This window comes from Lissotriton vulgaris, unplaced genomic scaffold, assembly GCF_964263255.1.
Source record: "Lissotriton vulgaris unplaced genomic scaffold, aLisVul1.2 SCAFFOLD_1841, whole genome shotgun sequence".
Lineage (NCBI taxonomy): Eukaryota > Metazoa > Chordata > Amphibia > Caudata > Salamandridae > Lissotriton > Lissotriton vulgaris.
The window spans coordinates 238,384-253,430 of record NW_028247076.1 but is presented as its reverse complement, the minus strand read 5'-3'; the positions used below and the strand labels follow the sequence as shown (position 1 = coordinate 253,430).

The 15,047-nt window shown below is 51.1% G+C and overlaps 1 protein-coding gene across 1 annotated transcript in view; it reads right to left on the bottom strand.

Annotated features, from left to right (window-relative positions):
• The window catches only part of LOC147665643 (E3 ubiquitin-protein ligase TRIM11-like), a 296,424-nt gene that overhangs the window by 157,755 nt on the left and 123,622 nt on the right, over positions 1–15,047 (bottom strand). The window contains exon 4 of the mRNA XM_086949620.1: positions 3,157–3,179. Coding sequence (XP_086805746.1) covers positions 3,157–3,179 — 23 coding nt within the window. The remainder of the gene's footprint in view (positions 1–3,156; positions 3,180–15,047) is intronic.

The window sequence follows — 15,047 nt, the reverse complement described above, 5'->3', positions numbered from 1 at the left end:
GGATCCACAAAATTCCACCCACCCCACATTCCCCAAAGTCTACTGATAAAAATTATACCTCACTCGTGTGGGTGAGTCAAGTACCCGGCACAGGCAAGGGCCCAAAACATTGTGGAGACATCAAAAGCACCTATCACAAAAATACCTGGTTTTGCAAAGGGAGTGCATTTGGGTTTTTGGCCCCGGACTCAGAGGCCATCTAGGGAAGCCTGCCAAACCCACACATTTCTGAAAAGTAGAAGCCCTGGGAGTCCAGGGAGGTATGGCTTGCATGGATCGGGCTAGGGGATTCCCTAGCCCGAATCCCCTGCAAATCACAAATATGGCTATAGAAACTCACATTTTACTTAATTTCTCTGTGGGAATGTTGTGGGATCACCAGCCTGACACATATTTCCTACCACCTAGCCTTCACCAGGTCTCCCGATAAAAATGGTACCTCACTTGTGTGGGTAGGCATAGTGGCTGCAACAGGAAATGGCCCAAATTGTACTGTGGAGACTTCAAAATGACCTACATTAAAACCACCTGGTGTTGAGGGGGGGGGGGGGAAACTCGTGACGGTTTAGGGAAACCTACCAGACCCACACATTTTTTTAAATAACCTGGGAAGTCCAGTGAGGTATGGCTTGCATGGATCCCCCAGCGTTTTCTTAACCAGAATGCCCTGCAAACATCATATTTAGCTATATTAAATCACTTTTTCACACATTTCTGTGTGGATTACTGTGCCGGCACAAATGGCCTACTACCCTTGGTCTCCGAGTAAAATGATACTTCACTTGCGTGGCTCCCTAATGCAGAATCAGCAAAAAACATGTATAGTGCTACTCCTTTAAGCCCTATGTTTTTAGCTCTTGCCAGTCACAGGCCTTTGGCCCACCCACATAAGTGAGGTATCATTTTTTTCGGGAGAACAAGGAGAACGTTGGGTGGTAGGACATACGTGCCGGCACGGTGGTCCCATGCAGAAAATTATAGGGAAAGTGATTTTTTGTTTAATTTGAAGTTTGCAGGGGATTCTGGGTAAGAAAACGTTGAGGGATCCACACAAGCCATACCCCACTGGACTCGCCAAGGTGTCTAGTTTGCAGAAATGTGTGGGTTTGGTAGGTTCCCCTTGATGGCCGTGAGCCCGGTGGCAAAAACCCAGATGCACCCTCCCTGCAAAACCAGGTTGCTTTACGATGGGTAACTTTGAAGTCTCCACAATATTTTTTGGGCCTTTGCATGTCGTGGGTACTTGACTCACCCACATGAGTGAGGTATCATTTTTATCGGGAGACCTGGGGGAGCGCTGAGTGTTAGGAAATTTGTGTCAGTACGGTGATCCTACGACTTCTCACACAGAAATTTGAGAATTTTTTTTATTTTTTCAGCAACATTTCAAGATTGCAGGGTATTCTGGCTAGGGAAACGTTGGGAGATCCAGGCAAGCCATACCTCCCTGGACTCTCCCCGGTCTCTAGGTTTCAGAAATGTGTGGGTTTGGTAGGTTTCCCTAGATGGCCTCTTTTGGTATTATACGGACCGATCACCACCAGTCAGTAATAAAATGCTTCTTGCTCATTTCCCACTCCACAAGGAAATTCGCAAGACAAATATTCATATATTTGCCCTTTTCATTGTATTGCACTACACATGGAATCACTTCCCTTGTTTACCCTGGGTTACCAGTTTCCATTCTGAACTGGTCTACTTTTATATGTTGTTCTTTGCACTTCCCTTTCTACATCTGAGGAGACTTCGCTCTCCTTGTGGTGAACTAATGTTTACATTTCCGCACACTACTATATTTTCCTCAGCATGGTCGCATATACACACACAATTTTAAATATATTTTAAATAGATTCTGATAAGATCTTCTCTGTATCTCTCGGACAACTTTTGGACATTGTCCTTACTACAGGGCGCTCAGGTATTCTATATTTTTATTAAATCTTACTACTACTGTTTATTCTATCCTTGCATGCAAAATGGAACACTAAATACACATATTTCTTCGTATCTAAGAAAGCACAATGCATGCAAAATCAAGTTTTTCGCTTGTATTATAATATATACAGGCATTCTCTATGGCCCCCTTCCTTGTGTTCTCATCTTTCGGTCAACATCACCTATCATGGGTACCACTTTTTATGGCTTTGGGTGAGCTGACGCTATCATGCATTTTTACACAATATCCACAGTGCAGTGTGACCAGCATATTTAATTTCATGTCACTATTTTCCAACGCCTCTTCTCTGCTATATGAGGTTGACTCGTAAGAATTTTACGTAAAAGATTTCATGAGAGATGATGTTCCATTCCAATGTTTGTATTTTGTATTTCTGCAGCCTTGACAAAGCCCAATGGACGAAACACGTGTCAGCTGCTTTTGCTCATATAGACCAGATATTGGCCATTCCTGCTTATATATAAACCGAACATTGTGAAAAGTACAAATGGAATAAAATAACTTCACAAAAAAAAACTAAAATGTGATGGACTTCATGTTAGGACTAATTTCTTTATTAAATGGAATTCCTATGTGTTCTCTAGTACTTACTATTTTGTATATTTTTTGCCAAGGATATTGTCCTACGCAGGTGAAAACCCTAGGTGGCAGGGTGTCTGTAGTACCATGGTAGCACCTCTACCCCACATGAAGTTATATGTGTATGTTCTAACATCCCTAACAATAATGCTGAAAATTGGATCTGCAATTGTTGTGAGCATAGCCACCATTTGTGTCTGTATAGTTAGGGCATTATGACTTAGTTTTTGCCCAACTCTGAATTGAGCAAAATCTGGGGGACTTTTCCAGAATGGGCTTGCGTTTTCTGTATGTTCAGGGTACTTTTCGTACTACTTCAGTTAAGCTTTAAAGATACAAATATGTTTTGAGAGGAGAGCAGCTCATTTCTGTGGCAATTATTTCAAGACTCAAAAAGACTTTGCTGAAAACTTGCAGGGACTTCTGAAAATTTTAAGAGAGTTTCCTGATGTTGCAGGGGAGGTTTATGAGGACTTAGATTTTTTTTGAGAATTTAAAGTGAATTTATGAGGATCTGAAAGTTTCCTAACACTTTGTATGAGCTCAGAGTGGCATTTGCACACAGCAGCATTGAGACCTGCTCTTTACACACGGACAGGAGGATAATAAACCAGCCTTACCTGCTTAAGGTGCTTCTGACATCCTGCAAAACAGAGAAACAAACACAGTGAAATCAGTTTCCACAGGAGATGTCAAAGTTATGGCAGTATTTTTAGGAGTGAAACACTTAACTATCTATGGTATGAAAACAGCGACTGGGGTCACATGACACGGCACATTCTCGGGTATCTTATAACTAAGCACAGAATGTGATATTCTGAATGAGATCACAGGATATAACAGAAACTGATACTCAGAATGGTTATGACAGAGCACAGTGTCATTCTGAATGGAGTCACAAAACACAGCACATTCTGATATTCCGAATGAGATCACTTGGCACATTGTATGATGTTCTCAACAGGGTCACATGCATGGGCATCATTTAGGGATTGCCAGGGGTCACAGCTGTGACTCCTTTTTGCCCCTTGTGACCCCGACACTGCTTGTGCGACCTCTGGCTTCAGAAGTAGCAAACTCAGTACCAAGTACACATAGGAAGCTCGCCCTTATGAGAGCCGTGCTCCACCTTTGTTTTCAGCCAGTTTTATATTAAACTAATAGTGAATAATAGATTATTATTAACTGTTAGTTTAATAAAAAATGGGGCACAAGGATCTAGAATGACAACTTCTGTGGCAGATGTCTTAAATAAAAAAAATGCTTTTAAATGTACGTAGGGAACGTGCTTGGGGATCAGAGTGTGGTTGTGTGTTTGAGAGTCTGTACGTGTGAGCATGACATGAGTGTGTGTAAGTAACTGTGAGTGTCAATGACAGGTAGTGTGTGAGAGCCACTAAAAGGGAGTGAGTGAGAATAAGTGAGAATGAGTGGCAGTGAGCATGAGTGAGTCAGAATGCTTGCTAGTCTGCCATTGGCCCTAACATACTGAAGGTAATTCGTAGCTTATAGAGGGACTCATAGAAAACGTCTACTGCTGGAATACTGGAGGCAATTGTTGGCATGGACAGGCACCTGTGAAAACCACTGCAGCTGGCACACTGGAGGCAATTGTTGGCATGGATAGTCACCTGTGAAAACCACTGCAGCTGGCACACTGGAGGCAATTGTTGGCATGGATAGTCACCTGTGAAAACCACTGCAGCTGGCACACTGGAGGCAATTGTTGGCATGGATAGGCACCTGTGAAAACCACTGCTACTGGCACACTGGAGGCAATTGTTGGCATGGATAGGCACCTGTGAAAACCACTGCTACTGGCACACTGGAGGCAATTGTTGGCATGGATAGTCACCTGTGAAAACCACTGCTACTGGCACACTGGAGGCAATTGTTGGCATGGATAGTCACCTGTGAAAACCACTGCTACTGGCACACTGGAGGCAATTGTTGGCATGGATAGTCACCTGTGAAAACCACTGCTACTGGCACACTGGAGGCAATTGTTGGCATGGATAGTCACCTGTGAAAACCACTGCTACTGGCACACTGGAGGCAATTGTTGGCATGGATAGGCACCTGTGAAAACCACTGCTACTGGCACACTGGAGGCAATTGTTGGCATGGATAGTCACCTGTGAAAACCACTGCTACTGGCACACTGGAGGCAATTGTTGGCATGGATAGTCACCTGTGAAAACCACTGCTACTGGCACACTGGAGGCAATTGCTGGCATGGATAGTCACCTGTGAAAACCACTGCTACTGGCACACTGGAGGCAATTGCTGGCATGGATAGGCACCTGTGAAAACCACTGCTACTGGCACACTGGAGGCAATTGTTGGCATGGACAGGCACCTGTGAAAACCACTGCTACTGGCACACTGGAGGCAATTGTTGGCATGGACAGGCACCTGTAAAAACCACTGCTACTGTCACACTTGAGGCAATTTTTGGCATGGGGGTAACTGTGGCAAAATACTGGCACTAGCTAATTAGAGATGCTTCTTGGCATATGGGAGGAAAACCATGACATACGGGGGCAACAATCACAAAATTCTAGCCCTTATGTACTAGATTTAATTCCAGCATGTTGGACAGGCCACATGAAGGGCCGCTCTCCCCCGGCCCGACCAGGCCCGAGCCCGGTCACACCAGTACCACCCACCACCATTGCACGGCCTCCGTCCCCTCAGGGACCTCTGCCTTCGAACATATCGACCTCGTGGGCCCGATCCACTGCTGGCCCGCGCGCCCTCCGGGACGCCATCTTGGACACTCCACCACGAGGCCGCCTGGCCCCCGATCGACCTCAACCCTGGGCCTAGCCAGGCCTCAGACATCCCGGCACCACCATCCACCCAGGAGGTGAGCGGGCTACTTGGTAAGTCAATGGGAGAAAGAGGTGTCGATGGCTCTCCCCCGCCAAGTACCGCTCGGCCACCGCCTCCTCGGGCGCTGGCTCCACCCCCCTGCTGGGTGTCGGGACACCCTCATCCCGGACCTCCCGACCTCCAGGTGCGAGGGTCCGGACATCAAAGAACATCAGCCCTATAACTGGGGCAGCCCAGAGCAGGAGGGTAGTTGTATCTTGGAGTCGAGAGACGCAAAGAAGAACTCATCCTTGACGGACTACTGGCGCTGCCGTAGCTCTGCCTCGTGCACCTTCGTCCTACCTGCCGGCGCTGCCGCAACCTTCGTAACCTTCCAAATCCTTCATCGTCGTCGGGACCTGCTGGCGTGGCCGCGGACCGTTTGCAACCATCATCTCATCGGGACCTGCTGGCTCCGCCGCGGACCGTCGTTTCCTTCGTCCATCTCGGGACCTGCTGGCTCCGCCGCGGCCCGATCATCTAGAACGCCGAGCTCGAGGATTGAGAGCTATTTCCACTTTTTGGTAACAAGACTGTCCCGCTACCCTTTTCCCAAACCAGAGACCAGAATCGAGGGGACCCCTGAGTCCAGACCTCCTTGTACAAATCCATCGTACTTAAAGAATTGCCTATAAAGTATCGTTGAACCTTACCCTTGTGTGGTGTCCGTCTGTGGGGGGGAAGTTACTTGTCTGTACGATCGCTGGAGACGGCTCTCCCCGGAGACCTCTCCCCTTATCCTCGGCCGACCCTCCCGGTCCGTCTAACATTGGTGGCCAGCGGCGCGATCCGAATCACCGCATAATCGTACAGAGAGTAGCTCACCCCACGACGAAATCACGATGACGACTAAAGAAAGCGGAGCAACCGAGAAATTCCAGATGGAGAAATTGGACGAGTACAGCCATCGTGAACTAAAACAATTCTGCATCGAACTAGGTATCGCTACCACCGGACTAAGTACCAAAGACGATTTTAAGCATGCCCTAGAATCTTGGGCAGAAACCGGGGCTGCCGGAACCCCGGATCAAAGCATCGCAGCAAAGACCACCACGGCCCCTGAAGAGCAAAGAACGGGTCTCTCGCAAGACGAGATCCAGGAACGAGAAAAAACCCGACTACACGAGCTGGAAATGGCCCGACTCAAAATGGACATTGAACTTAAGTTGGCCGAACAAAAAATCAACTTAGAGCACCTGCGTCTCCGAGAAGAAAGAGAGGAGAAACAGAGACAAAGGGAGCTCGAGGAAAAGAAACTGGCATATGAACACGAGCGAAAACTAGCGGAGATCGACTTACGCAAGCAGAATAAAGAAGTAGGGGTGTACGAGCAACCCCACACCTCAGGGGCAACAGAGAAAAAGGTACACATCCCCAAAGATGTCGTTCGAGAATACTTCCGAGAGGACGACATCCAGCAATGGTTTAAGGCCTATGAAATCGCTATGACTGCACACCGGATCGATAGAAGCGATTGGGGAGCCGGTCTATGGGGGAGATTCCTCAATGAGGGCCGCGACGCCCTGCTACAGCTCCCGGACCACCAGATGACCTCCTATGACCATATGAAAGCTGCACTCCTCACTCGCTATGGCCTCACACCCGAGATGTACCGTCAAAGGTTCCGAGACTGCACCCGCATCCCGGGTACAACTTGGGTGGACTATGTAAACTACTTTAGCCGAGCCTTCGAGGGCTGGATCAAAGGAAGCAAGGTCACAACCTACGAACAACTGTTCAATCTGATGGTATGGGAGCACCTATCAAACAATTGTTTTATTGAACTCCGCCAACACCTCCTCGACAGCAAGTTAACCGATCCCCGGCAGCTCGCAGCCGAAGCTGACCGATGGGAGATCACCAGAGTGGGCCGGAATGGGTCCTACGAACAGAACCGGAACAACAACGGTCAGCACCGTCCCCGAGGGGGAGGGGGGGGCCAAGGACGAGGAAGAGACAACGCCCCGGTCGCCCCCGCTACCAGCACCACCCCCCCGGCCAACCGGGGCAGCACCCCGGCGCGACCGGGATACCGAGCCAATGTTACGTGCCATCGATGCCAACGAGTCGGCCACTATGCAAACGACCCAAATTGCCCACAGTACCAGAGCCCAAGACCCCGCCAGGTGGCTGCTGCTGCCCTGGGGGAAGAACAGATCTCCGAGGAGCAAGAAGAATATGAGCAAGAGCATCAGGAATGGGAGCCAGCCGCCATGGCTCTAGCCTGCCTAGGGGGGAAGGACATGGTCCCGCGGGTCGCCCTACCCGCTAACACCCAGAAGTACAGCCAATGGGTGAGCATCAATGGACGCCGGGCCGAAGCCCTTCGTGACACCGGGGCCAGTGTAACAGCCGTCCGCTGTCACCTGGTGACCCCAGAACAGTATCTGCCGAACATTCTCTGCCCTGTACGTTCAGCCGATAACTCAGAAAGCCTGTGTCGGATGGCCTGCGTCCCCTTTGAGTGGGGAGGGGTCTCCGGCATGTTGAAGGCAACGGTCCGAGACGATGCCCCCGTAGACTGCCTCCTGGGGAATGACCTTGAAAGCTCTCCGTGGGCAGCCGTAGAACGAAGAGAACACCTGGGGATGTTGGGCGTCCCGGACTGGGCGTGTGTCACCACCCGATCCATGGCCGCCCGTGCCAACCCCCGCCCAGAGGAACCCGAATGGCCGGCGCCGCCGCCTCCGGTCGCCCCGGCCGAAACCACTGACCGTGACGCCCCCCCAGAGCCAGCTCACTCTCCAGACCTCGCTAACCTCGACCAGTGGCCCCAAGAGGGAGGGCCCACGCAAGAACAATTTCGCCAAGAGCAGAAGACATGTCCCTCCCTCGAGGGACTCCGCCAGCAAGCGCTCGCCCAAAGCGCAGGGGATACCTCCGGAACACACTGGATCTACTGGGACAATGATCTGCTTTACAGTGAGCAAAGAATCGCGGAGCTGGGAGCCAGCCGAGTACTAGTGGTGCCCCTCCGTTTTAGAGACTTTCTGCTAAACCTGGCCCACGATGTCCCCCTGGCGGGACACCTGGGTCAAGATAAAACCTACAATCGTCTGGTGACCCACTTCTTCTGGCCCAAAATGAGGAACGATGTACACCAGCATTGCCGATCTTGCCCCACCTGCCAAGCCAGTGGAAAGAGCGGCCGCAAACTAAAAGCCCCCCTGCAACCGTTTCCCGTGGTCACCACCCCGTTCGAGAGGGTCGGGATCGACATCGTGGGGCCCCTGGACCCGCGTACAAAACAAGGCCATCGATTCATCCTGGTGCTAGTGGACCACGCCACCCGCTACCCCGAGGCTGTTCCCCTGCGAACTGTGACAGCCCCGGTAGTCGGCCGGGCCCTAATGGGGATCTTCTCCCGTGTGGGCTTCCCCCGAGAAGTCGTCAGCGACAGAGGCACGAACTTTATTTCTAAATATATGAAGTCCCTCTGGCAACAATGCGGGGTTACCTACCGATTCACGACCCCCTATCACCCTCAAGGAAACGGACTCGTTGAGCGGTTCAACCGCACGCTCAAAGGGATGATCGGGGGGTTGGAAGAGCCCCTCCGTCGCCAGTGGGATGTGCTGCTGCCATGCCTCCTCTTCGCATATCGAGAGGTCCCCCAGAAGTCCCTGGGCTTCAGCCCGTTTGAACTGCTGTATGGACACCCAGTACGGGGGCCGCTCAGCCTCGTCAAGGAAGGCTGGGAGATGCCCCCTCTCAAGAACCCACCAGATGTCTTCCGGTACCTCCTAACCCTCCGCAACCAGACCCGGCGGTTCAGAGAGCTGGCAAAAGCCAACCTAGAGGCCAGTCAAGAGGACATGAAAAAGTGGTATGACCGGAATGCCTCCTCCATCGAATTTGAACCTGGGCAACAGGTATGGGTGATGTCCCCCACCGAACCCTGCGCCCTGCAAGACAAGTGGACGGGGCCCTTCAAAGTAGTCGAGCGCAAGGGTCCTGCCACCTATCTCATCAACATGGAATCTTCCCGGAACCCCCTCCGGGTCCTCCACGCTAACAGACGGAAACCCCACTTTGTGCGTTCCGAACTCAGCCTCCTGATGGCCACAGACAATGGGGCTGAAGAAGACTCCGAGCCCCTCCCTGACCTCCTACGGACTCGGGAGAAAGACGGCTCCGTGGACGGGGTCCGACTCTCAGAGGCCCTCACCCAAGAGCAACGCCAGGAGTGTCGGGCCCTCCTATCGCAGTTCGCCAGCCTGTTCTCCCTCACCCCAGGTGTCACTTCCTGGTGTATGCACGATGTGGACACGGGGGACAGCCCCCCTATCCGTCACCGGGCCTACCGCGTGCCAGATCGGGTACGAGCCTGCGTCCAGGAAGAGGTAGCAAAAATGCTCACGCTCGGGGTCATCGAGCCCTCAGACAGCCCCTGGGCCAGCCCTGTAGTACTGGTCCCCAAAGCGGCCGCACCAGGCACCACACCGGAACTCCGGTTCTGCGTTGACTACCGGGGCTTGAATGCGGTCACCCGAACAGACGCACATCCCATCCCCCGGGCAGATGAACTGATTGACCGCATGGGAGCTGCCCGCTACCTCAGTATTTTCGACCTGACGGCGGGCTACTGGCAAATCGGCCTCACACCCCGGGCCCAAGAACGTTCTGCCTTTTCCACCCCCGATGGCCATTACCATTTCAAAGTCATGCCCTTCGGCATGAAGAATGCCCCCGCAACATTTCAGCGGCTCGTCAATCAGGTCCTGGCGGGGCTCGAAGGGTTCAGCGCTGCCTACCTAGACGACATCGCTGTATACAGCCACCAGTGGCCCGAGCACCTCCACCACCTCCGAGCCGTGCTACAAGCCCTTCAGCAGGCTGGCCTCACGATCAAGGCCAGCAAATGTCAAATTGGTCAAGGGTCGGTAACTTACCTCGGACACCAGGTGGGAAGCGGCCTGGTGGCCCCTCTGCAGCTCAAAATTGCCGCCATCCAGTCCTGGCAGCCCCCCATCACCCAGACCGAGGTACGAGCCTTCCTGGGCCTCACGGGCTATTACCGAAGGTTTGTGAAAGACTATGGTACTATAGTGGGGCCCCTCACAGAACTTACGTCCAAAAATCAACCCAAGAAAGTCAACTGGACCGCCGATTGTCAAACAGCATTCGAGCAATTGAAAGCCGCCATGTGTTCCGCCCCTGTGCTCCAGGCCCCCGACTACAGCAGGGAGTTCGTCGTCCAGACGGATGCCTCCGACCATGGCATTGGGGCAGTCCTGTCTCAAGTAAACACCGAGGGCCTTGATCAGCCAGTGGCCTTCATCAGCAGACGACTCCTACCACGAGAACAACGCTGGAGCACCATAGAGAGGGAGGCCTTCGCAGTGGTATGGGCCCTCAAGAAGCTCCGGCCCTACCTCTTTGGCACACACTTTCGGGTACAGACCGACCACCGACCCCTGCAGTGGCTGATGCAGATGCGGGGAGAAAACCCGAAGTTACTACGTTGGTCCATCTCCCTACAAGGGATGGACTTCACCGTTGAACACCGGCCTGGGCCAGATCACGCCAACGCAGATGGCCTGTCCCGGTTTTTCCGCCTCGACGAGGAGAGTCCCCAAGAGGATGGGTAACTCTCCCCGCCTTCAGCTGGGGGGGACGCATGTTGGACAGGCCACATGAAGGGCCGCTCTCCCCCGGCCCGACCAGGCCCGAGCCCGGTCACACCAGTACCACCCACCACCATTGCACGGCCTCCGTCCCCTCAGGGACCTCTGCCTTCGAACATATCGACCTCGTGGGCCCGATCCACTGCTGGCCCGCGCGCCCTCCGGGACGCCATCTTGGACACTCCACCACGAGGCCGCCTGGCCCCCGATCGACCTCAACCCTGGGCCTAGCCAGGCCTCAGACATCCCGGCACCACCATCCACCCAGGAGGTGAGCGGGCTACTTGGTAAGTCAATGGGAGAAAGAGGTGTCGATGGCTCTCCCCCGCCAAGTACCGCTCGGCCACCGCCTCCTCGGGCGCTGGCTCCACCCCCCTGCTGGGTGTCGGGACACCCTCATCCCGGACCTCCCGACCTCCAGGTGCGAGGGTCCGGACATCAAAGAACATCAGCCCTATAACTGGGGCAGCCCAGAGCAGGAGGGTAGTTGTATCTTGGAGTCGAGAGACGCAAAGAAGAACTCATCCTTGACGGACTACTGGCGCTGCCGTAGCTCTGCCTCGTGCACCTTCGTCCTGCCTGCCGGCGCTGTCGCAACCTTCGTAACCTTCCAAATCCTTCATCGTCGTCGGGACCTGCTGGCGTGGCCGCGGACCGTTTGCAACCATCATCTCATCGGGACCTGCTGGCTCCGCCGCGGACCGTCGTTTCCTTCGTCCATCTCGGGACCTGCTGGCTCCGCCGCGGCCCGATCATCTAGAACGCCGAGCTCGAGGATTGAGAGCTATTTCCACTTTTTGGTAACAAGACTGTCCCGCTACCCTTTTCCCAAACCAGAGACCAGAATCGAGGGGACCCCTGAGTCCAGACCTCCTTGTACAAATCCATCGTACTTAAAGAATTGCCTATAAAGTATCGTTGAACCTTACCCTTGTGTGGTGTCCGTCTGTGGGGGGGAAGTTACTTGTCTGTACGATCGCTGGAGACGGCTCTCCCCGGAGACCTCTCCCTTTATCCTCGGCCGACCCTCCCGGTCCGTCTAACACAGCCTCTGCAGTTTCTCTATGGGGGTTTGCCCCCCTGGACCCTAAGATGCATTTAGACCGTTTATATTACCGGTGGCCATGCTTATATTACAGCCGTGGGCTGGCTGCACATTGCAAGCAGCAGACATTCAATTTATGAGTGGGCGGGGGTGGGGCATCATTATGGACAGCACTGGAAGAGTGACTGGGTCTAAAGACGTGTAAGTGCGCATGTCAGGGTGAATGGGTGTCTTCCTATGACCAACCCGACATGTGCACATAAGGCCTCTCCTACCTGCACAACGTTAGTGAGCCAGGGATCACATCTGCAGCCTCCCCAGTCTCCTAAGGAGCGCTGACTTTGCCTGCTCCAGCCAATCCCGACGCTGCTCTTATGCTGTGAAGCAGCTTCTGGATTGGCTCAAGAGGCGAAGAGTAGGACTAGTCTTGGAGGCAGCAGGTTTTGCTTTACAGAAGAACATGGCCAATCACAGTATGGCTTTATTATGAAGTCATGCACTGATGGGTCATTTTCTATCCCTTGCTGCCTTTCCTTCAGTCGCTCTACTGTTTCCGCCTCCTCATCATGCCCAGTCCAGGGCGTAGCAAAGACGAGGGTGAGAAGTGCTGCGAGTAAGTAACGGATATGATAAACAACTATTTTATAGGATTATTGTTTTCTTAAGATGTTTTACAAGACAGAAAATTAACCTGGTAAACAAACATTGGAGATACTTGAGAAAATGTTCAGAATATGGTAAAAAAAAATCATGAAATCTGGCCACGAAATTAAAGGGTGTAGAAAGATAAACAAAAGAGGAGCGAAAAATAAAATCACAAGTGGAAGCCAGATGATTGAGGCACAAAAATATACATTTTCTGATTAGTAAAATGTAGACTTCATCTAAGAGCCCTTTTGTGTGCATGTTTGTGCTGGTGAATTTTCGTCAGTGTAGTGTGCCATTCTCTTCAGTCAAGTGACATGATGGGGGTTCCTCTTCAGCACCCTGCGGCTTGACCTGGGTGCTATCCAAAATGAATAACCAACAATGGCACCTATTAGCCAATAGCTTTTATATTAGATGGCACCTGCACAACCTTGGAACCAGCTCCAGCTTCCACATCTTAAACAATAGTGGCAGCTTCACAATTCCGGTGTGTGATATAATTAGGGGACCGGCTGTTGCCTAACGGCTAGAGCGGTCAACCTCGAAGCTGGGGAACGGGTTTGAGTCTATGCAGAGATGCTCAACATCCTGTGATTCTGGCCCATTCAGTTAATCTCTCCATGCCTAACAAAATGAATGTGCTAGTCTGTAACGTAACCAGTGCTCATGTAAAGCGCTCTGATACCTTCGGGTTGAGTTTGCGCTCAGTAAAACTAAAAGAAAAATTAAACTGTTATCACAGGAAAGGCCACTTAAATATGGATTCTTTTGGCAGTGCAGGCTGACTGCTGGGGAAGCGGGTGGTGCATGTTTATGACTCCTTAAGACCCTCACTGGAAGTATTATAAATTGTAATAAAATAATGAGAGAAATGTAAAATAGGTTCCTGGCTCCGGTTTGTGCCTAAAATTCTACCGTCTTGGAGGGTGCTGCTCCCACATCTGTGTATTGCCTACTGCTGGGGTCTCCACCTTTTTCTGCAATAAGAGACACTTATGATCTAAGAAAAGCACCCGAGCTGCTATCATTTGTGTTGCAATAGTGACCACGTCAGACAAGATTACAGGAGTCGTTGTCCCGTGCACGATTTCCAGCATTTGAAATGCCTCTGAATGATGGTAACACGTACAATAGTAATAATATTAATAATACATCCTTCCAATGTATGAGTAATACATGACGACCATAGGTGCCATGCCCACTGCCCATGGTAATAATATTAATAATATGTTTCCAGAGGCTGCATGAGTAATACATGATGGCCGTAGTTGCAATGCCCCCGGCCCATGGCAATAATATTAATAATGCGTCTCTCCAAAGCTGCATGAGTAATACATGACAGCCACGGGTGCAATGCCCCAGGCCCATGGTAAGAATATTAATCATACATCCTTCCAAAGCTGCATGAGTAATACATGACAGCCGTAGGTGCAATGCCCCCGGCCCATGGTAATAATATTAATAATACATCCCTCCAAAGCTGCATGAGTAATACATGACAGCCACGGGTGCAATGCCCCCGGCCCCGGGTAATAATATTAATCATACATCCTTCCAAAGCTGCATGAGTAATACATGACAGCCGTAGGTGCAATGCCCCCGGCCCATGGTAATAATATTAATAATACATCCCTCCAAAGCTGCATGAGTAACAATGACAGCCATAGGTGTATTGCCCCCGGCCCATGGTATTAATATTAATAATACATACCTCCAAAGCTGCATGAGTAATACATGACAGCCACAGGTGCAATGCCCCCAGCCCATGGTAATAATATTAATAATACGTCTCTCCAAAGCTGCATGAGTAATACATGACAGCCACAGGTGCAATGCCCCAGGCACATGGTAAGAATAGTAATGCGTCTCTACAAAGCTGCATGAGGGCCATAAGGGCAATGCCCCCGGCCCATGTTAATAATATTAATGATGCATCTCTTCAAAGCTGCAGGTTTTATCACTCAAATAACAGCTTTAAATATATCTTGGAAATCCATTTTCCTTCTAAACATCAGTTCATGAGTTCTGAAACCAAATACATGTTCATCTCAAACACGCACTTCAGAATTTTAGTACATATATTAATTCAACCAAGCAAAAACGTCTAATTTAGTAGGCTGGCTACATACGAGAGCTACTTGCAGGTAGCTGGGGAGACGCCAGTAGTTCACAAGCTAATCGTGGGAGAAGCCTGGTCTATTGAAATTATACGTTTTTGCTTGGTTGAATTATTTATAAGCCAGTAGAGTGACTGCTTTAGTGGGTGGTGCAAGCAGGGGACCACTATTGTCAGATAAACCAAATGCATAGGACCCTT